The sequence below is a fragment of the Electrona antarctica genome, assembly GCF_951216825.1.
Source record: "Electrona antarctica genome assembly, chromosome: 8".
NCBI classification, from domain to species: Eukaryota; Metazoa; Chordata; class Actinopteri; order Myctophiformes; family Myctophidae; genus Electrona; species Electrona antarctica.
This window is the reverse complement of record NC_136789.1, coordinates 26279034-26305144: the sequence shown is the minus strand read 5'-3', so window position 1 is coordinate 26305144 and position 26111 is coordinate 26279034. Positions and strand designations below refer to the sequence as shown.

Sequence of the window (26111 nt, the reverse complement as noted above, 5' to 3'; positions counted from 1 at the left end):
TATTATGTTCATTCAAAAAATGTTGATTAAACACAAATGGTCAATTTAACTTTTTTTTTGCAAGAAATATAAACAGCAATAAGGCCTTATTTCTGTGAACACAGGATATACAGCAGAGGAATAACTCTATAGTGGTTAATGAAATAGCACACCAAAACTGCAAATACAAATATAGATCATTATTACAATGATAGCATGTGATTATAATGCATAATGTGTATACTACTTTAAGGTTGAAAAAAACTAATCCAAAGTATCCTAAACTAACTTTAACTAACTTTTAACAACCTTTTAGCATATTATGTCTCACAAAGTTATACAAGTCATAACACTAAACAGCACACTAACTTTAAATTCATACAACAGGCATCAAGTAACAGCAATCTTGCTTTATCATCATATAAAAGTATAAAACTAAACAGTAATCTAGCTTTAACATTATCATATAAAAGTCATAAAACACTAATCTAAGTTTAAAATCATACACAACAGGCATCAAGTACCACTAAACAGTAATCTAACATCTATAAAAAGCCAGTGAAAGCCAGCTATATTTGCTGTAAAATATATATACAGTTAATATGTACGTGTGTGTTTGTGTGTGTGTTACATTGCGCACAGGTGGTGAAAAACAACCATTCTGTTTTCGTGCTCATACCCACCCAGCCACACACACACACACATAGCTCCGTAAGGCAGTGGTTGCACCACTCAAAAATGCAACAGGAGTCATCAAACGTCAATAGTCATCATACATCCAAATGACACAATCAAATTTGTATCCAATTAATTATAAGAATGAATAGTAGAAACGGCAGGCGTTCTATTCCTGGAATGTTAGCATGCTATAACGGAATGGAAGCCATTGTCCTCTATAACGGAATGGAAGCCATTGTCCTCTCGCGTTAATACAAATCCAAATAAAAAAATAACATCGAAATCTTGTTTCAAAAATAAAATCTGCCTGACGATGATGACCTCACACTGTCGTCTCTGCGATGTCACTTCCTGTGTCCACGTTGTCGTACTGTGGATGCTCCACCTCACAGATCACGCTGTCTGTACGTGCACACATGCACGCGGACACACATGCACACACGCACGCACACACACGCACACACAATAGAATACAATTAGAATGCAGCTGTGTTGCTTTCATCACTGTGTACTATAAGGTCAGCCTTATGCAGCCTGTCATGTTTGTACCTCACTGTAGTTCATTCAACATGTAAACTGTCCTTATGTTAAAGAAATAATAGGATCCATACCCAGTCTGTCAGGATCTGTGTCCACGTCATCATAGACCTCCTCTGGGTCTTCCACCTCATAGATCACACTATCTGTAGAGAGACACACACACACACACACGTTATTTAGACAATGTGACTTTAGGAACATCTTCCACAAGTTTAACAGTGAATCCAAACTTTCCTGCAGGTTGAGTGTTGATGTAACGTGGCTTAATGTGGACGATGCTCTCTTCATCATCAGAGGAGGAGGAGGAAGAGGAGGAGAAAGATATTCCTCTCTGGATTCGTCTCAGAGCCGCTGCTCTGACTCCAACTAAAACAACACAGTGATGGAAAAAATAAAATACTCTTTTCGTCGACTACCTTTTTCCACTGACGAAAACTACATGGAAACTAAAATTAAAACTAAGCTATGTTGACTAAAACTAATATTGACAATTTCTTCAACAAATTAAAACTAGACTGAAATGTTAGGAAGGGACTAGTGGACAAGAGATCCACTATAAGTCATTTTACACTTGGTTGCATGCTGAAAATAGCAGATGTACAAGCTCACAATGCGTTGTGAGCTTGTACATCGTCTATTTTCAGCAAGTGTACAATCAGCCATTATGACGGCATCAAGGCCTGCCAAAACACATTTTAGTCGACTAAATCTACAGGGTTTTTTTGTACTTCAGTAAAGGTATCAATACTGCGATGTATAGAAATACTCCGTTACAAGTAACTGGACAGAATACAAAATGTTCTTAACCCATTCGGGGCGGGAACCCCTTTTGGTGTTTTAATCATTATGTTATACTTTAGCTGTTGAAAAATACTACAAGCTCGTAGCGTTGTTTTTGGCAGCATATTTTGATTTTAGTTTTAGTCATTATGGGCTCGATTTTCGGCACCGCTAAACCCCATATCCCTAAACTTTTTTGCCTTTTTTTTTACTATGTATTTTGCAAAACATTTTTGAATAGTTAAAATGGCCAGTCTACAAGCTCATAATGTGTCAATGTAGATTGGCTAGTTGAACTATTCAAAAATGTTTTTCAAAATAGTAAAAAAAGAAAAAAAAGGCAAAGAAGTTTAGGGATAAGGGGTTTAGCGGTGACGAAAATGGAGCCCTATAGTCTCTTGAATAGTTTTAATTTAGTTTTAGTCACATTTGAGTCACCTGGAATGTCTTAGTGTTAGTCTAGTTTTAATCGACTAAATATTATAAGATTTCAGTCGACTAAATCTACAGTTGATTTAGTTGAACAAAATGTATTTTGGCGGGCCTTGATGCCGTCGTAATGATGAAAATAGCCGATCTACAAGCTTTTATGACATACATTATGATTTAAAAACATGAAATGGAGCATCCTGCATAATGAGTACTTTTACTTTTGGTACTTAACTACATGAAGAGACCTGAAATCAGAATCAAAATCCTAACAGTTGTCTGAAAAACCTATGTTTCCATGTCAGTGGTGGTCAAACCATGATGCCGCTATAGGCGGGATTAACACGAGACTTATGACATATTGAAGCGCTGCCACAGCGCAAATGTAAACCTAATAATATCAGCTTTTTGTCCCGCTGCTTCCGGGTTCATCGTTTCTGCTTGAGAGAGCCCAGATGCAGGCAGGAGGAGGGAACTTTGTGAACTCAATACTGCCGCAATCTGTCAGAGTCAGGTTAGAGTCCACAGAAGTGAACCTTTCAAGCCTGTTTTCTCAACTCGCTGTTTCTCTGGAAGACATGAATTACTCTATAAGCCATATCTTCAAAACTGGTGGGTCAGACTGAACAACCAATATGTCAATTTGAAGCTATTCCCTGCTTTCATATGACATGAAAAAACGAAAATTTTAAAAAAAAAGAATCCAATGGCAGTCCCTCAGTCCCTCAATCTGGTCACATATCACTCACCAGGAAGAGCCGATGCTGTGCTTTCATTTTTAGTCTGCCAATGAAAGCAGAGCATTGCAGAGCAAAGTGCAGAGCTGCCAATCTCCTCGTATTCAGCATCTCCATTCTCCTGGTGCTCAGCATCTCCATTCTCCTCGTGCTCAGCGTCTCCATTCTCCTGGTGCTCAGCATCTCCATTCTCCTGGTGCTCAACATCTCCATTCTCGGGCTCTTCCTCATCCTCATTCACTTGGTATTTCTGTGAAGGTCTGTTTACTGCATAAGAACACTCTTAGAGTTAGTAAAGTTATACTGGTGAAGGTCTGTTTACTGCATAAGAACACTCTTAGAGTTAGTAAAGTTATACTGGTGAAGGTCTGTTTACTGCATAAGAACACTCTTAGAGTTAGTAAAGTTATACTGGTGAAGGTCTGTTTACTGCATAAGAACACTCTTAGAGTTAGTAAAGTTATACTGGTGAAGGTCTGTTTACTGCATAAGAACACTCTTAGAGTTAGTAAAGTTATACTGGTGAAGGTCTGTTTACTGCATAAGAACACTCTTAGAGTTATCAAAGTTATACTGGTGCAAGAATGTAAAATAAAAATACAAATAAAACAGGTTATGTTACAGGTTACAAGTGGAACAATCACTGTGAACATTTCACTTGATAGTGAAATAATGTTTCTGTCTTTTCACCGTTCAAATTGTGTTCATTAAATATGTAAATTAATTAAATATGTAAATGAAATGTTAATGTTGGTTTCTATTGGAGGACTAACTTAACACTAAGGCCTCACTCAGACCGTTACTGCATTGCTGTATGCTTGTTGGATGAATGTTGTGTAGTGTCATGGCCGCCCCAATGCATTTCCAATGGGAGTCACATGGTTTGACACAACATTTGTGTTGTATGAGGGGGAGGGGCGCAGTCGAAACACAGCCGAAAGCCATACAACAGCTTGTAGTCCAAAATGTGGACTACAAACCATGTGACTTCCATTGGAAATGCATTGGGGCGGCCATGACACTACACAACATTCATCCAACAAGCATACAGCAATGCAGTAAAGGTCTGAGTGAGGCCTTAGGCTGACTATGGGCCGACATGGTGATACTAGAATGTCCAAATACTGCCCTCTTGTGACCAGACAGCAGCACTGATGCATCTACATTAAAATGACTGGTTAAAGAACTTGTGCAAAATGCTGCTTTCTTTCGTTTTAGCTATTTTTGACAAGGGAGGCATTCGAACAAGTGGCTAAATATATATATATAAGTTACTCACAGTAAACACTGAAGAGTTTTCCCAGAGACTATTATAATATGAAGTTACTCACAGTAAACACTGAAGAGTTTTCCCAGAGACTCTATTATAATATGAAGTACAGTAAACAGTGAACAGTTTTCCCATAGACTCTATTATAATATGAAGTTACTCACAGTAAACAGTGAACAGTTTTCCCAGAGACTCTATTATAATATGAAGTTACTCACAGTAAACAGTGAACAGTTTTCCCAGAGACTCTATTATAATATGAAGTTACTCACAGTAAACACTGAACAGTTTTCCCAGAGACTCTATTATAATGTGAAGTTACTCACAGTAAACACTGAAGAGTTTTCCCAGAGACTCTATTATAATATGAAGTTACTCACAGTAAACACTGAAGAGTTTTCCCAGAGACTCTATTATAATATGAAGTTACTCACAGTAAACAGTACTGAAGAGTTTTCCCAGAGACTCTATTATAATATGAAGTTATACTCACAGTAAACACTGAAGAGTTTTCCCAAAGACTCTATTATAATATGAAGTTACTCACAGTAAACACTGAAGAGTTTTCCCAGAGACTCTATTATAATATGAAGTTACTCACAGTAAACACTGAAGAGTTTTCCCAGAGACTCTATTATAATATGAAGTTACTCACAGTAAACAGTACTGAAGAGTTTTCCCAGAGACTCTATTATAATATGAAGTTACTCACAGTAAACACTGAAGAGTTTTCCCAGGAAGAGGCAGATGACAACCATGGTTAGAACCACAAGCACAGTGGCGGTCCAGGTCCTACTAATGGGAGGAGGACTGGGAGGAGCTGAAATCAGGTGATCAACCACATGGAACTCAGAGTCTGGATTTTAGCCAACATTCAACGATAGATTATAAAGCGCAAGATCTTATCGACTTCCAGCCTTATATAAATATGACACATAGCAGGGAAAACAGCCGATCTACAATCCTTAAGGCTTCATTCGTGTAATAAATGAATTCAAGGCTTCATGGGGTGTGTAATTTGTAGGAAATAAGTCTTTTTTTGGGTGAACTAATCCTAGTTAGATAAAATAGCAATTGAATATCAAGGGAAAATTACAAATGTAGTTTGATATGATTAATATTGTTTGTGTTCTATTTATATGAAAGCAGGTTTGGTATGAGGTATATTTTAACCAGGAGAGTGCATTCTCACCACCGCAACTTGGCATAGAACGACCAAGCTATCATTCACTATTAAATACTAGACACCACCATAGGTACCGTCACAATAGATTTCAGCTGGTGTGACATTCTTGCAGGACTGCACGCTGACACAATCTCTGATGTCCAACTGATTGTCCGTACAATCCAGGGTCGTTTCCAGGTCCTAAAATCGAAATCAAAACTTGTCTAAAAGTGTCCAAAAGACAAGTGAAGCGACTTTGAGTACTTAATAAAAGCATTATATACATAACTCTGAGGAATTCCTCCCCTTCTTAATAAAACAAAGAGTGAACAGTGTTCTACCTCCTCTGTGTGATTCAGGTCTGTCTTGAAGTCCTCCCTGGCGTCTCCACATCCGAGCTGCTTGCACACCAGGTTCTTGAAATGCTTCGTTAGGTTTAGGGGACACACATGATGCTCCGACTGATCTCCATGCTGGACCTGAAGTGTTCCTCCGCACTTCTCTGTGGTGTTTAACTCAATGCCACCTGTAGAACAAGTTACAATAAACACCTGCTTTAGTCACCTGTACAACAAGTTACAATAAACACCTGCTTTAGTCACATGTAGAACAAGTTACAATAAACACCTGCTTTAGTCACCTGTACAACAAGTTACAATAAACACCTGCTTTAGTCACATGTAGAACAAGTTACAATAAACACCTGCTTTAGTCACATGTAGAACAAGTTACAATAAACACCTGCTTTAGTCACCTGTACAACAAGTTACAATAAACACCTGCTTTAGTCACATGTAGAACAAGTTACAATAAACACCTGCTTTAGTCACATGTAGAACAAGTTACAATAAACACCTGCTTTAGTCACCTGTACAACAAGTTAGAATAAACACCTGCTTTAGTCACCTGTAGAACAAGTTACAATAAACACCTGCTTTAGTCACCTGTAGAACAAGTTACAATAAACACCTGCTTTATTCACCTGTACAACAAGTTACAATTAAACATCGTTTAGAAACGGTTTGAGTGGAGGGTACAGCGAAACAAGGCAGATTATCCACGCCCTGAAATCCACTGATGTGTCAAATGAAAATAAATACAACTAAAACAAAGAGTAATTCCTCGATACAGTTTTTGTAGAAAATGCAAACGTACAGACTCAAAGCGCCTAAAAGAATCATACAGTATCTACTCTACTCAAACAGACGCTTGTTCCTCTGCAGATCTTTATCTAAGCTGTCAGAACAGTGACAGTCATCACACACATTCACCTGTACAGTAGACAGACACCAGGTCACCATCACAGCGGCCCCTGACCGTCTCACAGTGTCCAAGGTTGGACTCAAAGCCGAGGCAACGGACGTGGTAAACATCCGAGCCACTTCCTCCATGCGTGTTGAAGTGGAAGGCGTTGCTACAGCCCAGCTCCTGGCAGACTACCTGTGAGTGTCTGTTGTCCCAGTGATCGCTGCACACGCCCACGCCGTCCATCTTCACCTCGCCAGAGCAATTCCCCGACAGCGCAGCCACGGGGGATTCTGGGAAAACATGCATCAAATCTCAACAAATCCACCAAAATTTAAATGAAAAAAAGCAAACACATGCAGGACTGTGACTGATAAGAGCTAAGTAACCCTCATCCAATAATGTTCAACTCGTTCATATGAAGACAATAGAAAGAGGAGACTGTTATTTTCCTCATTTCAACATTGATCAGTCTTCTTTATATTCAATGGTTGTACAATCCTGTGTGAATTTAGAATGTGAATGTATGATAATAATAATAATAATAATAATAGCCAGAGAAAACCTTGTCACTGTACATTGTGCACACGTTTGTAATCCCCTCAAAATGTTGCACTTGAACATGCCTATAAATGCAGACCATGCTGAGGCCAATCCTCGCTTTAATTTGGAATACTAACCAATCCTAAACCTAAACCCAATCCTAAAATTAACCTTAAACCTAACCATAAACCTAAATGTTGTAATGCAACGTTACTAAGTAAGATGTAACATTTTGGGGTCTAATGGTAAATGTTTCTGCAAAATTGTACAGTGACAGGTTTTCCTCTGGCGATTGGGTTGTAATAACTGGTATTACCTTTGCATTGGAGATGGAGTCCTTGGCTCCCGGAGGGTCTCTTGTCACGCTTACAGTCCCAGATGGTCTTTGGTTTCATAACACCAGTACAGTTGAAGCTCTTCTCCCACACATCAGAAGAACCTGCTGATGCTGTATGGTTTTTATATCCTCCGAGGTTGAGATCAGCACACAGCTTGTCTCCCTCTGTCTCTGTCCAGCCGTGGTTAGAGAGCATCCTGGAGCTATTCTCACTGTGAACGAACACATCTCCTCCAGAGGCTCTTCCAGGATCTTCTGAACGTTGTAGTCGCATCTTCTGCCAGTCTGAGAAGAGAAGTAGCAGAAGTAGCAGGGACAGAGCAGAGCTCATGAAAAACAAGAAATATTCAAGAAAAGATCATAAAATCACAACAACACGTTTTACATAAATTGGAATCAGAACAGCATATTTTAGACATACCAGAACACTGGAGGCCACCAAGAGAACAATGTCCTTCTTCCTGCAAAGTAATATTATGGTCTGTCAGTCCTGACACGACTTTACTTCGTGGCAACGGTCCAAAGAATTCAAGAGTCTCTCCAGTCTCTCCACATTGCAGATCCTTACAGATGGTGTTTCTGACATCAGAGTTGTTCAGGTATTCTTTACAGACAGGATAACGTTTGCCTCGATAGTGTATCTTCAGATTCCCAGAACAATGATCTCTGGAATCCTGGAAATCAGCCTTGACACTGGCTGCATGGAGACAGTATTGATTATGAAATTATTTAAAGAAATAATCATAAACAACATAATATGTTTTTATGCAGTGTTAGGGTTAAAGGACCACTTCACCACTAGGTGGGCTGTGTGCCGTTCAGAAACCTGTCTACCAGTGACAAAAAAAATAATATATATATATATATATATATATATATTTAGATTTGTATTATCGTGAGAACGATGGCTTCCATTATCGCATTGCAACTTTTCAGGAATAGAAAAAATGGTTTATCATGATCATTAGTGAGGATCAATTATATGAAGGTAGATTGAAAAGTGGTGAAGTGGTCCTTTAAGTACAGTGGTAACGGTCATTATGAAGGTGTGAAGTACAAGTGGATAAAAATAATAACATAGCTTTAAACAATCTGCTAAATAAAAATCAGACCAGTCTGAAGTGAGTGGTGCAACAGCACCCCCTGTTGGTACTCTAAACATAGGGACGGACATAGGGACATAGATGGAGGACATTGCTGTTCCTTGGAGTGGTTGCACCACTCAAAAACTCTGTACATATTCTAAATGTAGTGTGGGTATTTCTTCATAGAATACTTTACCCGAGCAAACCACGACGGCCGGTTTGTTGGAGCAGGGCGTGGAATGTCTATAATTGATCTCTACAACTTTATTTTCCAAAATGGAAACATCGCCTCCAGTCAGGTTGGTGCTGTGTTTGGTTGGGTATATCGCCAGGATGGTCACTGTCCGCTCGCTGTCCTGGGCGATGCCGGTGAAGCCACGCCCACAGCCCAGGTCTTTACACAGCATGTCAGAATTGGCATCCGTCCAGGTGTGTGCACACACCCCCCCACAGCCTGCATGGGTGCACACCTGCACTGTCCCCCGACACTGCTCTGTCAGGGTTGCATTTATAGTACCTGTTGAAATGCAACATGTTGGAATGGAATCACAAGTAGCAAGGACATCATGACAGACAGTGTTACCAAACCATGTTCTGTGGATTACTGGATGGCATTGTGGATGTTTTGGCACGATGACAAACAGGAACATCTAATGCAGGGGTAGACGTTAAAGGGATATTTCACTTTAAAAAAAAAAACTTTTGGTTGTTTTTTCATCTACGCAGGCTCATGTGAATACCCCAGACGGTTTTTAAGTTGTAACTTCAAACTCTATTTTAACCATTAATCGAAAATACCCAACGTTGTTTCTGTTGACTGATACCGTCCTTCTAGTACGTGAGGGGGCCACGGTTTTTCATTTACTGTTTTCATTTTTTTTTTTTTTTATTCTTTAGTCTCCTCCGTTGCGCAGCAGAGTCTGCCACATTTTCCAAAACAATTATTAAAAATACATGCCCCCTCATGTATTAGAAAGGTAACCATGGTCTATCATGGTTAAGATGGAGTTTGACGTTATAATGGGTTTGTTATAGGAAGGGGGCGGGGCAGCTAAAATGAATATCAAATATCAAATTACTGAATCAAGCAACTTAAAAACTGTCCGGGGTGTTCACATAAGCCTGAGTAGATGATAAAATGACCAAAAGTGTTTCTCACATCACTTCAATCAAACCAAAAGTGTTTTTTAAAGTGAAATATCCCTTTAACCCATTTAGACCTGAGGACGATTCTACAAATGTCTTCTAAATCCTGACAGTTTTCTGAAAAACCCATGTTTCTATGTCAGTGGTGCTCAAACATTTTCATGTCAAAGACCCCCAAAATCATGGGCCACCGACCCCTATCTGAAAATATGTAGTTCCAAGGACCCCCCCCCCCCACAGAAGCAAAGATTTGAGTTTAAAACGTTCACTCTGAAAGAATATATATTCGAAGATTTGCGCCACATTTTCACGATTTTTCAAAAAATAGCAGATCTACAAGCTCATAGTGCGGCACTCGGCGCCAATATGAGCTTGTAGATCTGCTATTTTTCAATAGCTAAAGTAAAACCAGAGCCGGATTTACCTTGCTGAGGGCCCCCGGGCTGGAGCAAATTTGAGGGCCCCCCTTGGTGCGCGCGGCAAAGCCGCGCGTCCCGCGATTTGGCTGAGCGGCGCAGCCGCGAGGCCGAAATTTTTTTGGGCTATTTTGTTTTCATTTTGGGGTACCCAGGCCCCTAAAAAGAGAGGCAGGCAGGCAGAAGCTCTCAATGGTTTAACCATAATACAACTAAATACAATAACAATACACACATTTCACTTGAATTGGATTTCACTTTACAATTTTATAATTAAAAAAAAAAAAATATATATATATATATATATATATATTTTTTTTTTGGGCCCCCCTAGTCGGGGGCCCCCGGGCTTCAGCCCACCCTAGCCCAACGGTAAGTCCGGCTCTGAGTAAAACATAATGCTTAAAACACCAAAAGGGTTAAGAGAAATGTACCACTTTTTAAGATCACTGGCCCAGAACATTATTTTTGAATGGGCAAATAACAGATTTGACCCCCATAATGATGGGCTCACATACGAACATTAACCAAAACATCAGGGAAATTATGTGACAACTTAATTAGGTGTTGGGGTTAGGGCTTGCTTTCCTTAATCCATTGAGACCTGGAACACATCCATGTCACGTTAGCGTTTAACCACATTAACCATTAACCCATTTTGGGGCGGGAACCCCTTTTGGTGTTTTAAACATTGTTATAATTTAGCTATTGAAAAATAGCAGATCTACAAGCTCATAGCGCGCCACCGAGTGGCGCGCTATGAACTTGTAGGTCTGCTATTTTTGAAAAATCGTTAAAATGTGCCTCAAATCTTTCCGAAAATTGTCATGATTTAGAAAACTTTTTTTTTTCGACCGTCCGTCCGTGCCGCGTTGTGAGCTCGTAGATCGGCTATTATTATACTACATTTATTTATGGAAATTATAGATTTTTCGCGGGCAAACGTCTAATCTGACTTTTGGGTCTTGAGAAGAAAGGTTTGTGACCCACACTGGTCTAAATATGGTCTAAAGAGTACTTATGGGCCAGCGGGCCATTTATAATGTCTATCCCTGTCATGTGATCTAAACATGATGAGAGAGATATAAGAGCTCACATCACTTCAATCAGAAACAAACGTTTTTCTTCTTTTTTAGCTTTTTTTTTAAGGTTATTTTCGTTAAACAACATACAAATACCCAGCCACAGCATTTAAAACACATTACCTGAACACTCCACCAACGCAATGCTCTGATTGGATGGCGCTGTGTTGACCTTTGGGCAGTCAAACAGTGACCTCTCTGTGGAGGAGCAGTTGTAGGACTCACTCCAAGTTTCATTCTCCATTCCTTCTGCAGGTTCTCCAGAAGGAACATGAGGGAACGGGGTGACGGCAGTGGCCTTCCCACAATGCATCTGGCGACACACCACGTCAGCAGTGTGCTTCCACGTCTCATTGGCTCCTGAGAGCCAGTAGTCCTTCCCAGCATGCTCCACTGCTACCAGGCCAGAACAGGACGTTCCATTCTTCATGAACACTACCTTGGGGTCTGAAAAGGGTCAGATGGAAATCAGGATGATGTCACAATATCAGCACATTATGTCTGGGAACTAGGAAATAACTTTTGATTGATTGATTGACTGACTCACTGATTGATCCATTAATTAGGTGTAAGTAATATGCTTTGGTTAAAAAAAGTGTTAAAATGTTAAAGCATTTGGAGGAAGTAGTAACAATTGCTATAAAGTGTTTGTTCAGTAACACGTGTAGGGAAACTCTGACATTAATTTAATTTAACCCCTCACTGCTCTCTGAGACGCTGCCCTCAGCGCTCACTGTTCCTGATAGTTAGGATGGTTAAATGTGTTGATATCACTGTTACTATGCTTACATGTATTAATACCTGCACTGTTACTATGGATGGTTAAATGCAGACATCATTTCATTGCAAATATACAGTGATAAACACCAGTAAGGAGTGTGTACTATATTATTATATTATTATATCTACCAGAAGAGTGACTGTAATGAACAACATTCACCTCTACAGTAGACAACCACCGCCAGGCCACACTGGCCCATCTCTGACGTCTCACAGTGTCCCAGTGTGGACTCAGAGCCGTTGCAACGGACGTGGCGCCCATATATGCCAAGCCCATATGTAAACCCATATGTAAGCCGACTGTAAGGTGTGTTGAAGTGGATGGCATCACCACAGCCCACCTCTTGGCAAACTATCTGTGAGTGTTTGAGGTCCCAGTGGTTGCTGCACACCCGGTCGTTATTGATATCCACCGCACCATAGCATCTCTCTGATGAGGCGCCGACCAGTCTAACCACACGGTTTGCTGGGAAAACAGAAATAAAATATACACACATCAACAAAGAAAAAAACAAACAGACAAAACCCCATATCCAACAACAAATATCTGATGCGTCTGAAATAAATGTGTTATCTGGAGTCACATTGAGATGTCGATCAAATCAGGGACTACAGATGTAAATTAGCTTATGGCTAACTCTGGCCCATTTACATGGATGTGAAAACATCCATGTAAATGTTGATTAATGAGCATTGTCCCTGTCAAATAAATACATAAAATACTTTAAATATCTTTGAGGCTGATGGGGCCTAAATAACCATCAACCCTCAACTAGTTAAAGGGACACTTCACCCTTTTTGCAAAACAAATATGTTAATGACGTTTAGATGATTTAGAACACTTTATGTGTGTAATATGTGGTTTTAGATATTTTAGATTTCAGCAGTGAGCCCATGCAGTATCTCTGATGTCATGGACACTGGGCTCACTTCCTTCCTGGACTACAGTTCCCATAATGCTTTGACATCAGACACTGCATGGGCTCACTGCTAAAATCTAAAATATCTAAAACCACATATTACACACATAAAGACCCCCATGTCTTCTACATGTCATTAACATATATTGTTTTGCAAAATGTGTGTGTGTGTGTGTGTGTGTGTGTGTGTGTGTGTGTGTGTGTGTGTGTGTGTGTGTGTGTGTGTGTGTGTGTGTGTGTGTGTGTGTGTGTGTGTGTGTGTGTGTGTGTGTGTGTGCGTGCGTGCGTTCATATCTGAATGTGTAAAAATTAATAGACTAATTCAGGTGTATTTTTGTATTTGACTGTGTAGTAATAACTGGTATTACCTTTGCATTGGAGATGGAGTCCTTGGCTCCCGGGGGGGCTCTTGTCACGCTTACAGTCCCAGATGGTCTTTGGTTTCTTAACACCAGTACAGTTGAAGCTCTTCTCCCACACATCAGAAGAACCTGCTGATGCTGCATGGTTTTTATATCCTCCGAGGTTGAGATCAGCACACAGCTTGTTTCCCTCTGTCTCTGTCCAGCCGTGGTTAGAGAGCATCCTGGAGCCATTCTCACTGTGAACGAACACATCTCCTCCAGAGGCTCTTCCAGGATCTTCTGAACGTTGTAGTCGCATCTTCTGCCAGTCTGAGAAGAGAAGTAGCAGAAGTAGCATGGACAGAGCAGAGCTCATGAAAAACAAGAAACAATACTTTATAATATTGACAAGAATACATTTGAATCAAAAATCTATTTTATTGTCACGTCACAGGTTACAGGTGTAAATCAGAGGGTGATTATTTTTGTGCAAGCTCCATCATTTGTTGTTTTCAGGAAAGTAAGGGGGGGGGGGGGCAGAGAGAGAGAGAGAGAGAGAGAGAGAGAGAGGAGGGAGGGAGGGAGGGAGGGAGGGAGAGAGAGAGAGAGAGAGAGAGAGAGAGAGAGAGAGAGAGAGAGAGAGAGAGAGAGAGGAGGGAGGGAGGGAGATGAAGTAGAAAACAGAAAGGACACATGAAAGAAACAGGTACAGTAGTTTAGACATAATAAAGCAACAGGTACTGTAGTTTAGACATAATAAAGCAACAGGTTAGACATAAGGTGCACTGTGTTTGGTCCGACGTACTAGCAGTCCGACAGGCATTAGACTGACACCCTATACCCCAAAACCCAAACCCTAAACCTAACCTCACAGGAAGGCACGGGTGAGTTTTAACCTGCCGCGCATGTCTGGAGCCACGGGTCAGTTTTAACCTGCCGCACATGTCGGGAGCCACGGGTGAGTTTTAACCTGCCGTGCATGTCTGGAGCCACGGGTTCGTTTTAACCTGCCATGTATGTCTGGAGCCACAGGTCAGTTTTAACCTGCCGCGCATGTCTGGAGCCACGGGTCAGTTTTAACCTGCCGTGCATGTCTGGAGCCACGGGTCAGTTTTAACCTGCCGTGCATGTCTGGAGCCACGGGTCACTTTTAACCTGCCGTGCATGTCTGGAGCCACGGGTTCGTTTTAACCTGCCATGTATGTCTGGAGCCACAGGTCAGTTTTAACCTGCCGCGCATGTCTGGAGCCACGGGTCAGTTTTAACCTGCCGTGCATGTCTGGAGCCACGGGTCAGTTTTAACCTGCCGCGCATGTCTGGAGCCACGGGTCACTTTTAACCTGCCGTGCATGTCTGGAGCCACAGGTCAGTTTTAACCTGCCGCACATGTCGGGAGCCACGGGTGAGTTTTAACCTGCCGTGCATGTCTGGAGCCACAGGTCAGTTTTAACCTGCCGCACATGTCGGGAGCCATGGGTGAGTTTTAACCTGCCGTGCATGTCTGGAGCCACAGGTCAGTTTTAACCTGCCGTGCATGACTGGAGCCACGGGTGAGTTTTAACCTGCCGTGCATGTCTGGAGCCACGGGTGAGTTTTAACCTGCCGCACATGTCGGGAGCCACGGGTGAGTTTTAACCTGCCGTGCATGTCTGGAGCCACGGGTGAGTTTTAACCTGCCACGCATGTCGGGAGTGAAGGTGTTGTCGGACTAATGCCTGTCGGACTGTCAGTATGTCTAACCAACATGTCCAACATATCTCTGCTGTCGGGAGGAAACCTCATAACTCCAAAATATTCATTTTCCAGGAAATGAAAAATATACATTTTTCAGGATTTTTTAAAAACAAAGCAATACAGCCTCATCAAAGTTCGTGTGGTGACTTTATATATTGTCAATTACTTCCATGAGAGGGGGAGAGGTGGTGGAGTTAGTTGCTTTAGCAGACATTTTGAGGGTCCAATGGAGTTAAGAGGTTTTGTCCAAATCACTTTTTACTGACTTTCCATTGGTTCAATATTTTCGAAACAACACACAGACGTAAAGGGTGTTCAATAGCACTGATTTATGCCAAAATATCAAAAACCTCAAAAATTGAGTTATGAGGTTTCCTCCCGACAGCAACGATATGCATAAGGAGATCTGCATGAGGCAAACCTTCACAGGTAAAACAGTTCAAGAGATCAAAACCTACAACACTCCACATTCACAAATTGGTTACTTGGATACTTGGTTAAATATTGCATACTTGGTTAAATAAATTGGAATCAGAACAGCATATTTTAGACATACCAGAACACTGGAGGCCACCAAGAGAACAATGTACTTTGTCCTGCAAAGTAATGTTATGGTCTGTCAGTCCCGACACGACTATACTTCGTGGCAACGGTCCAAAGAATTCAAGAGTCTCTCCAGTCTCTCCACATTGCAGATCCTTACAGATGGTGTTTCTGACATCAGAGTTGTTCAGGTATTCTTTACAGACAGGATAACGTTTGCCTCGATAGTGTATCTTCAGATTCCCAGAACAATGATCTCTGGAATCCTGGAAATCAGCCTTGACACTGGCTGCATGGAGACAGTATCAAACTGTAAAAATCTGAAACTATTTCCTATGCATGTGCAGGACATTGTTAACATAATGTCACAACTACCATTGAAATTAAGATTATTATAGACAATTCTGTGAATTTAACAAAGAAATGCATCCAAATTAAGTACAAGTGGACAAAAACAACATAGCTTTTAATAAGCTGCAAACAGATACATCTGTACATAATATTCTAAATGTAGTATGGATGTTTGTTATCTTTTACCTGAGCAAACAATACCGGTCGTTTTGCCATTGCAGTAAATGTCTCTGTCATTTTCCACAATGACGCTTCCAGTCAGGTTGGTGCTGTGTTTGGTCGGGTACATCGCCAGGATGGTCACTGTCCCCTCGCTGTCCTGGGCGATGCCGGTGAAGCCACGCCCACAGCCCAGGTCTTTACACAGCATGTCAGAATTGGCATCCGTCCAGGTGTGTGCACACACCCCCCCACAGCCTGCATGGGTGCACACCTGCACTGTCCCCCGACACTGCTCTGTCAGGGTTGCATTTATAGTACCTGTTGAAATACATGTTGGAATGGAATCACAAGTAGCAAGGACATCAAACTATGTTCTGTGGATTCATGGATATGTAATTTGGAACATTTTGGGAGAGAAATAAAACTACAATGATAAACAGGACAAGCAAATGTTATCTAAACATGAAGGAAGAGCTAAGAGCTCACATACAGTTTTTTATTTGCTTTGTTTTCGGTAGTCTGTACTACAGACTCTGTAGTCTCGGTACAAATACTCAGCAGTAGCATTTAAACCACATTACCTGAACACTCCACCAACGCAATGCTCTGATTGGATGACGTTGTGTTGACCTTTGGACAGTCAAACAGTGACCTCTCTGTGGAGGAGCAGTTGTAGGACTCACTCCAAGTTTCATTCTCCATTCCTTCTGCAGGTTCTCCAGAAGGAACATGAGGGAACGGGGTGACGGCAGTGGCATTCCCACAATGCATCTGGCGACACACCACGGCAGCAGTGTGCTTCCACGTCTCATTGGCTCCTGAGAGCCAGTAGTCCTTCCCAGCATGCTCCACTGCTACCAGGCCAGAACAGGACGTTCCATTCTTCAGGAACACTACCTTGGGTTCTGAAAGGGGGTGGGTGGGGGGGGTAATACAAAAATTAGTAATGCTCCTTATAAGATGGCACGATGTCCTTGTGTCAAATGAGCATTATATTATTATATTTATCTGCTTGACCTATGCATGTCATTGTATACTAGTGATGCACCGAATATTCGGCCGCAGAAAATATTCGGCAGAAAATGGCTAAAATGCATTTTCGGCCTATTCGGTTTCGGCCCAAATAGGCAGAAAATATATCACCGAATAGTGTATGCAATTAATGCATTCAAAAGAGCTGAATAAATGTTTTATGGACCCATAATAGTGATTATTATTTAAGTTAAATTTTTGCCATAATCATGTCTTTTGCCATAAATCAGGTAGCTTTAAGGTATACGGCCATGACAGCAATGGTAGGAAAAAAGATATATAATATGAATCATATTCGGATATTCGGTATTCGGTTTCGGAAAAGAATTTCCCTTTCGGTGCATCCCTATTGTATCCACATGTGGATGCCTAACATCCCAAATTGCCTGTTTTCCTTGGCTTTCGACTGCTTTCATATCCCATTGCAACAACACAACAACACAACACAGAACACACACGTTTTGCACCACAGTGAAAGTAAACACACAGCCAGGTTGCCACATCCACGGAATACCATCAACTGGGTCTATGAAACGCACCGTGTCCACTGCACATATCAATATCAATATTACGGACGCAAGGACAACACAAGAGACGGTCGCGGCCACACAGCCAACTCAAGGTATGGCCACTGAGCCGACTTGGGGACCCAACGCAAGGACAACTCACAACACAAGAGACGGTCACGGCCACACAGCCAACTCAAGGTACGGCCACTGAGCCGACTTGGGGACCCAACACAAGGACAACACAAGAGATGGTCACGGCCACACAGCCAACTCAAGGTACGGCCACGGAGCCGACTTGGGGACCCAACGCAGCTCCTCCAAAGAAAACAAACAAATGAACGGAGCTGAACGTGAATCCCCCCACCGCCCACCCCTTTTTTTCCCTCACTGTATATGTTTCTTTTCCCTTTTTACCTCCTTTATGATGAATTCCTGTTCTGTCCTTTGTCTATATAGAAGTGTCTATTTGTACGTCTCTAAATGTTTTTGATGAATTGAACATTGTGGACCCTATTGGAAACAAGTGTAATGCTTAATTGGGTCGTCCACTCACAGTTAACAGCCTTTGTATTGAGTTTGTGCTTGAAATGTACTGTAATTCTGCAAACTGTTAATACATTTTTCAATCAATCAATCAAACATGGTCACTAGGGGGAGCCAGGGCACAGTGTACATGCAACATCTACACTGCTCATAGTGCACAGTACAACCCACTGAACCCAGTCACACTTCACTAAATCTTTCACACATGAAGCTTAAACACAAATAATCACAACAATCACAATAACAATAATAACAATAATAATAAATATTCATACAAAGAACACTACAGTACAGTACAGAGGAGAGCAGCACAGTACAGCACACGTGCGGTGCTAGGATGAGCGGGCCAAAGGCCCGCGAAATTCTAGTTGTATACGTGTGATATATGTACATGTGGATAACTGTGAAGTGACTTTGAAGTCAATATGAACATTTCCAGTTCATGTGAGGGGAAATTAATGGGTCTGATTGCCAGGTTGATTGAGTGTTCGATACCACACGCTACTTTACAAATAGAGCGTGTGGTGCAGAGGAGAGGGGGGGACAAACAAACATGTAGTGAACAGGTGAGAGAATCTCCCAGGCACCAGTTCAGTATTACTGTAGTGACAGCTAGTGGTTATACTGGTTAGCTTGGACCGAAGGAACTATACCTACTGAAATACCACTGTTTAGCTTGGACCGAAGGAACTATACCTACTGAAATACCATTGAGATGGAGCTGTATACTGAAATACCATTGAGATGGAGCTGTATACTGAAATACCATTGAGATGGAGCTGTATACTGAAATACCATTGAGATGGAGCTGTATACTGATATACCATTGAGATGGAGCTGTATACTGAAATACCATTGAGATGGAGCTGTATACTGAAATACCATTGAGATGGAGCTGTATACTGAAATACCATTGAATTATACCTGAAACTTGATTTGGTTGGGAGGGGCTTGTGAAATAATTGATTCTTAATTTGCGTGTTTGTTTATTTATTTTGTTTGTAGGGAGAGAGATAGGGACAGTAGCCTGTTTAAATCTCAAGTGTATTTCATTTTCCATTAACAATTGTTGTTTTTGTGTGAGTATAATAAGCAACCTGTCGATTATGTTCTCTTTTCCTTTCAAGGCAAAGGCTGATTGTTACATCCTAATATACAATAATGACATAATGCATTAAAATCTTACTTTTACAGGTGACATGAGCAGTGGAAGTGCATGGGACAGAGTCATTGTACTTGGCCATGCAGTGCCACAGTGACTTCTCAGTGCCATTGCAGTTCACGTTGTCCAGAATTCCATGTTGTTGAGTGCTGGTGGTGCTGGTGTCAATCACCTGCAAGAATGCATTTGAGAAGGACATGCCTTTACACAATAATACTAGTGGGCTTAAAGAGTACACAGTTGTCCTGTTAGGTCTGTGTACCACAGATAAGGTATCAGTCATATAGTGTATTAACTGTTAAATAAAGAATGATATCTCACCGTGCCACAGCCCAACTCTCTACAAACCACTTCTCCATCCTTTCTGTCCCAATCTGAGCCACACACAGGCCGCAGAGCCTTAGAACTACCGACATGAACTGTACCAGAGCAATCACTGACACTTCCATTGTCCATGAGAGTTATGTTGATCCTCTCTGTTAAAAGATACGTTAAAAGATAATTTAAAGATCTAATACATATGCTCAGTTTTATCTGTTTCAAATAATCTTTGAAACTAATTATGTAATACGCACCATTTTATATTCCAAAAAAAGACTGCCATCAATAGATCTTATGGCATTTATATGACTAGAGGTCGGGGTCAACAAGCAGGTCATGATAAATGAATATGATCCTACCTGAACATGTCAGTGTGGATGGAAGTGATTGATTCCTGTCACAGTTAAAGTGCTGTGTGACACTGCTTCCACATCTCAGCTGTTTGCACATCATATCAGCACTTATTGTGCTGCTTCCATTACAGCTGATGTTCCACATGTCACCATCCTCCACCTCCAGGTTTCCAGAACAGACGTTATCCCCGTCTACCAGCCGGAAGATGGGATGATCTGTTTAACACAAATACACTTGAACATGTCATCATCCACTGACCTGTGTGTGTGTGTGTGTGTGTGTGTGTGTGTGTGTGTGCGTGCGTGCGTGCGTGCGTGCGTGCGTTTGTATGACTGCCTACCAAATAAACATTATGTTGAAAGTTGAAATTGAGTGCATTATGCACAATGTGTTGGTGATGACAGTAATATTCATTTAGATAAATTGCAAGGTAAAACTAAATTGCAAGGTAAAACCCCTTGCAAATGAAGGTTTCACCTCTAAATCACCATATATTGCAAACATATTTTGTAAGTTCTAACAAAATGAATTGGAATACTGAAAAAGAGAAAGAAAAAAAAGGAACAGAAGGTTCCAAATGCATATGTTGATGCACCCTAGTGTAAGTGTTACTGACACAGCTGATACGAATATTGCTGAAGACCACATATATAGGTAACCAATCGTACCTGAACATGTGATGAAAGCAGGTTTAGACCACAGAGGTAACCAATCGTACCTGAACATGTGATGAAAGCAGGTTTAGAACAGTTGGCAGGCTGAGGGTCACACTGCCACAGATGATCCTCATTCCCGGCTCCTGTACAATGAATTCTCTTGCCGTTGGATTTAAATCCCTCTGGTGAGGTCATTTTTCCAGGGGCAGGAACATCTTTAGCGGTGCCACATTTGAGATCTTTGCACACGAGGTCAGCTTGTTCCTTTCCTTTATGCCAGAGGAAACCAACAATACTGATTATTAGATTTTAATTTATATTTGGAATCATTTGAAGTGAATTATCAATATGTATTCAACTAAGAACAGAGATCAGACAGGTGGGAGAGTGAATCATTAATGCTGTTCAAACTACAGCTAAATACCTTATATTATGAGAGCATAACAGGAATGTATGATGACAAATGGGAACATTTAAGTTCAAGGACATATTGTACAGTAGAAACAAATCAGTGCATGCAGGCAGTGTCTTACCAAAGTTGTCAGAACAAACATAGTATTTTGAATTGGTTCCATTTGAGGTCGTGTTGAATTGGACAGCTCCGGCACATTTAAAACCATCCAAACTCATTTCAATCTTATCTAAAAACAAAAAATACAAATACAGTTTTAACAGTGAAATTAAACAATTAATGTGTCAGTCAATAACCTCAGCTACATCACATGCATATACAGTATGTCTAAGTGTAAAACCATATGAAATGCAATAAATAAAGATTAAATGAAATGTAGGAAACCATGCAGTTCTTGTGGGGAAATGGCTCGTTTTCCAACACTGAGTGTATTTGAGAGCAGGAAATAAAACACCCCCGAGTGTGTTTGAGACCAGGCCCCTCGAAGGAAATAAAACATGTTCTCTTACTGATATTTGGCACTGAAAGGCCCATTGATTTGAGAGACAGCTCAGGATAGACACAGACAACAGAGACCTCGTTCAGAGCTATATGACCTAATGACTTCCTCCAACGCCTGCAAAAATATACCAAACATAATGCATGATTATCTTACCTCCACAGGTGACATGAGCAGTGGAAGTGCATGGGACAGAGTCATTGTACTTGGACATGCAGTGCCACAGTGACTTCTCAGTGCCATTGCAGTTCACGTTGTCCAGAATTCCATGTTGTTGAGTGTGTGTGGTCACTGTGGTGCTGGTTTCAAACACCTGCAAGAATGCATTAGACAGACAGAAATCAGTATGTTACTTTTATTTTTAACATTGTTTCCCTTTGCAATATAAAGTATAACATTGGTATGTAAATAGAACTAAGGCAAAGACATAATAGTTACTGGAAACACCATTGCACAATATAATTCATCTAATTGTGGGCTTAAAGCTTAAAAAGAGCCTGTAAGGCCTGTCTTACACAGATAAGTGATTGGTCAGATATTAACCATAAAGAATGATATCTCACCGTGCCACAGCCCAACTCTCTACAAACCACTTCTCCATCCTTTGTGTCCCAATCTGAGCCACACACAGGCCGCAGAGCCTTAGAACTACCGACATGAACTGTACCAGAGCAATCACTGACACTTCCATTGTCCATGAGAGTTATGTTGATCCTCTCTGTTAAAAGATACGTTAAAAGATCATTTAAAGATCTAATACATATGCTCAGTTTTATCTGTTTCAAATTATCGTTGAAACTAATTATGTAATACGCACCATTTTATATTCCAAAAAAAGACTGCCATCAATAGATCTTATGGCATTTATATGACTAGAGGTTGGGGTCAACAAGCAGGTCATGATAAATGAATATGATCCTACCTGAACATGTCAGTGTGGATGGAAGTGATTGATTCCTGTCACAGTTAAAGTGCTGTGTGACACTGCTTCCACATCTCAGCTGTTTGCACATCATATCAGCACTTATTGTGCTGCTTCCATTACAGCTGATGTTCCACATGTCACCATCCTCCACCTCCAGGCTTCCAGAACAGATGTTATCCCCGTCTACCAGCCGGAAGATGGGATGATCTGTTTAACACAAATACGTGCGTCGCTGGTTAAGACTCGCCCGTGGCTCCCGACATGCGTTGCCGGCTAAGACACATGGTAAATGGTAAATGGTGCATTTATATATAGCGCCTTTATCCAAGGCGCTTTACATATATTACATTCACCCATTCACACACACATTCACACACCGATGGCGGCGGAGACCATGCAAGGCACCAACCTGCACATCGGGAGCAATTAGGGGTTCAGAGTCTTGCTCAAGGACAGTTCGACACTAACCCTGGGGGAGCCCGGTTTACCATCCGGCCACTCTACCCCTGAGCCACCGCCGCCCCACATGTGTGGCTTCCCTGTGAGGTTAGGTTTCTGGTAGGTTAGGTTAGGGATTGGGGTAGGGTAGGGTGTCGGAATAATGCCTGTCCAGTAAATAAGGTAAAAAAATCCTCTCAGGTTGGACAAAATTGGATAATTTTATTTCTCAACTGATTCTGACAGGACATTAGGTCTACTACCCAGGATAAAAAACATACCCTAATCTGCTCAAAACTAATACCCTAAATTTGCCTTAATCCAAGATGGCCCTATTGATAACCTATTATAAGGCAATATTTTCTAAATTTCATTATGCTTTAAGTAGCATGTGACGTGTCAAACTAGGGGGTTTTCATGATTCTGAATCCATTCCAAGCATTAGTTTTGCATGAAAAACCATAGCCATAGCCACTTACCCAAATGTCCCCAAAATGTGCTGACCTCATCACATTTGTGATGACGGCTATGGCCGTGTTTAGCCCAAGGAGTGTTTTTTGTGCAAAACTAATGCTTGGAATGGATTTGGAAAAACCCCTAGTTTGACACATCACATGCTACTTAAAGTATAATGAAATTTAGAAAATATTGCCTTATAATAGGTTGTCAATGGTGGCATCTTGGATTAAGGCAAATTTAGGGTATTTGCAGTGAGCAGATTAGGGTATATTCTTTATCCTGGCTAGTAGACCTAATGTCCTGTCAGAATCAGGTGAGAAACAAAATAATCCAATTTTGTCCAACCTCTGCCATTTAATTATTGGACTGAGCAAGAACCCCTAATTGCCTTGCATGGTTCCCCCCACCATCAGTGTGTGTGAGTGTGTGTGTGTGTGTGTGCGTGTGTGCGTGCGTGCATGCGAATGAAATTCACAATCAATTTAAATTGCTTTGGATAGTGCTACATAAATGCACCATTTACCATTATTTGCATGGATCTGCGTGCGTGTGCGTGTGCATGCGTGCATGTATACTGACACAGCTGATAAGAATATTGCTGAAGACCACAGAGGTAACCAATCATACCTGAACATGTGATGAAGACTGTCACAGGGCAACCCGTGCCCTATAAACATACATTGATGGAGAACAATGCTCATACCTAAATTACACAGTTGCAGCCCTAACTTTGCCGGCCGGCTTGGAAGACTGTGTTAATGGACATGAGTGCATATTTGTATTATTGTAGCTCACAGTGAATTGTAAAAGAGAACAAGTATGTACTTTGCAAATATTGTCACAGTATACGTTTGGTGTCATTTGGGTTTAATTATGATTGGTTGGCACCTGGCTCTCCTGCAGTACAGGTGATCCTCTTGACTGAGTGGAGGAAGGTACCAAGTGCTATAGAGCAGGAGGGGTGTCTGTCTGGTTTACAAGAGCTCTTATGTTATGTTTTCTATTTATCTTGATGTTGTGTAATGTATCTGAAATGTATTTGAATTGGTTTAGTAAACTTAGGTAATTGTGTAAGTTAACTCATGGGCCATGGTTAGCCAGATGTTGAGTTAAGTGGGTTACCAATTACAGAACTGTTCCTTGGTATAGTCTTGCCTAGTATAAGAGGGAGGCTGCAGGGGCAGTGAGTGAGTTCAGTTTGGCTTGAGACAACCAGAAGGTAACACCCAGGGAGGCTGCAGGGGCAGTGAGTTAGTGCAGTTTGGCTTGAGTCAAGCAGAAGGTAACACCCAGGGAGAGCTGCTAGGGGCAGTGAGTGAGTTAGTTCAGTTTGGCTTGAGACAACCAGAAGGTAACACCCAGGGAGAGCTGCTAGGGGGCAGTGAGTGAGTTAGTTCAGTTTGGCTTGAGACAACCAGAAGGTAACACCCAGGGAGAGCTGCTAGGGGCAGTGAGTTAGTTCAGTTTGGCTTGAGACAACCAGAAGGTAACACCCAGGGAGGCTGCAGGGGCAGTGAGTTAGTTCAGTTTGGCTTGAGTCAAGCAGAAGGTAACACCCAGGGAGAGCTGCTAGGGGGCAGTGAGTGAGTTAGTTCAGTTTGGCTTGAGACAACCAGAAGGTAACACCCAGGGAGGCTGCAGGGGCAGTGAGTTAGTTCAGTTTGGCTTGAGTCAAGCAGAAGGTAACACCCAGGGAGAGCTGCTAGGGGCAGTGAGTGAGTTAGTTCAGTTTGGCTTGAGACAACCAGAAGGTAACACCCAGGGAGAGCTGCTAGGGGCAGTGAGTTAGTTCAGTTTGGCTTGAGACAACCAGAAGGTAACACCCAGGGAGAGCTGCTAGGGGCAGTGAGTTAGTTCAGTTTGGCTTGAGACGACCAGAAGGTAACACCCAGGGAGAGCTGCTAGGGGCAGTGAGTTAGTTCAGTTTGGCTTGAGACAACCAGAAGGTAACACCCAGGGAGGCTGCAGGGGCAGTGAGTTAGTTCAGTTTGGCTTGAGACAACCAGAAGGTAACACCCAGGGAGAGCTGCTAGGGGCAGTGAGTTAGTTCAGTTTGGCTTGAGACAACCAGAAGGTAACACCCAGGGAGAGCTGCTAGGGGCCCTGCCATTGCAGGGTTTATAGCCTACACAGTTTCTCAAGTTCTGGGTTTGTTTCCCTAATTTGTTTTCAAGTGTTTTTCTATGTTGTCTTTTCGTAAGTTAGTCTTTAGTGTTTTGTTTTGTTCGAGGCCTTTCCACTGTGAATAACCTGTATCGGGGAGAAATAAAACACCCTAAAAGGTATTGCTGGATTCTGTCACTTTTTGGAGCCTTGGCCACTCGTTCAACTTTACAAAGACCACTGAGGTAAACAATCGTACCTGAACATGTGATGAAGACCACAGAGGTAACCAATCGTACCTGAACATGTGATGAAAGCAGGTTTAGAACAGTTGGCAGGCTGAGGGTCACACTGCCACAGATGATCCTCATTCCTGGTTCCTGTACAATGAATTCTCTTGCCGTTGGATTTAAATCCCTCTGGTGAGGTCAT

General features: G+C 41.6%; 1 protein-coding gene across 1 annotated transcript; it reads right to left on the bottom strand.

Annotated features, from left to right (window-relative positions):
- Positions 1 to 26111, bottom strand: LOC306928684 (antigen WC1.1-like; the record flags this gene model as incomplete). Its single annotated transcript, XM_079508954.1, has 26 exons — positions 1 to 1059; positions 1269 to 1336; positions 1428 to 1563; positions 3156 to 3410; positions 5126 to 5233; positions 5674 to 5779; positions 5920 to 6104; positions 6850 to 7116; positions 7683 to 7988; positions 8125 to 8400; positions 8985 to 9305; positions 11556 to 11879; positions 12373 to 12678; positions 13501 to 13806; positions 15767 to 16042; positions 16291 to 16584; positions 16848 to 17171; positions 19537 to 19684; positions 19834 to 19988; positions 20193 to 20402; positions 20906 to 21112; positions 21377 to 21484; positions 21911 to 22067; positions 22318 to 22472; positions 22677 to 22862; positions 25979 to 26111. 26 exons carry the CDS (start codon positions 26109 to 26111, stop codon positions 980 to 982), a joined length of 5397 nt encoding a protein of 1798 aa, XP_079365080.1. The 3' UTR covers positions 1 to 979.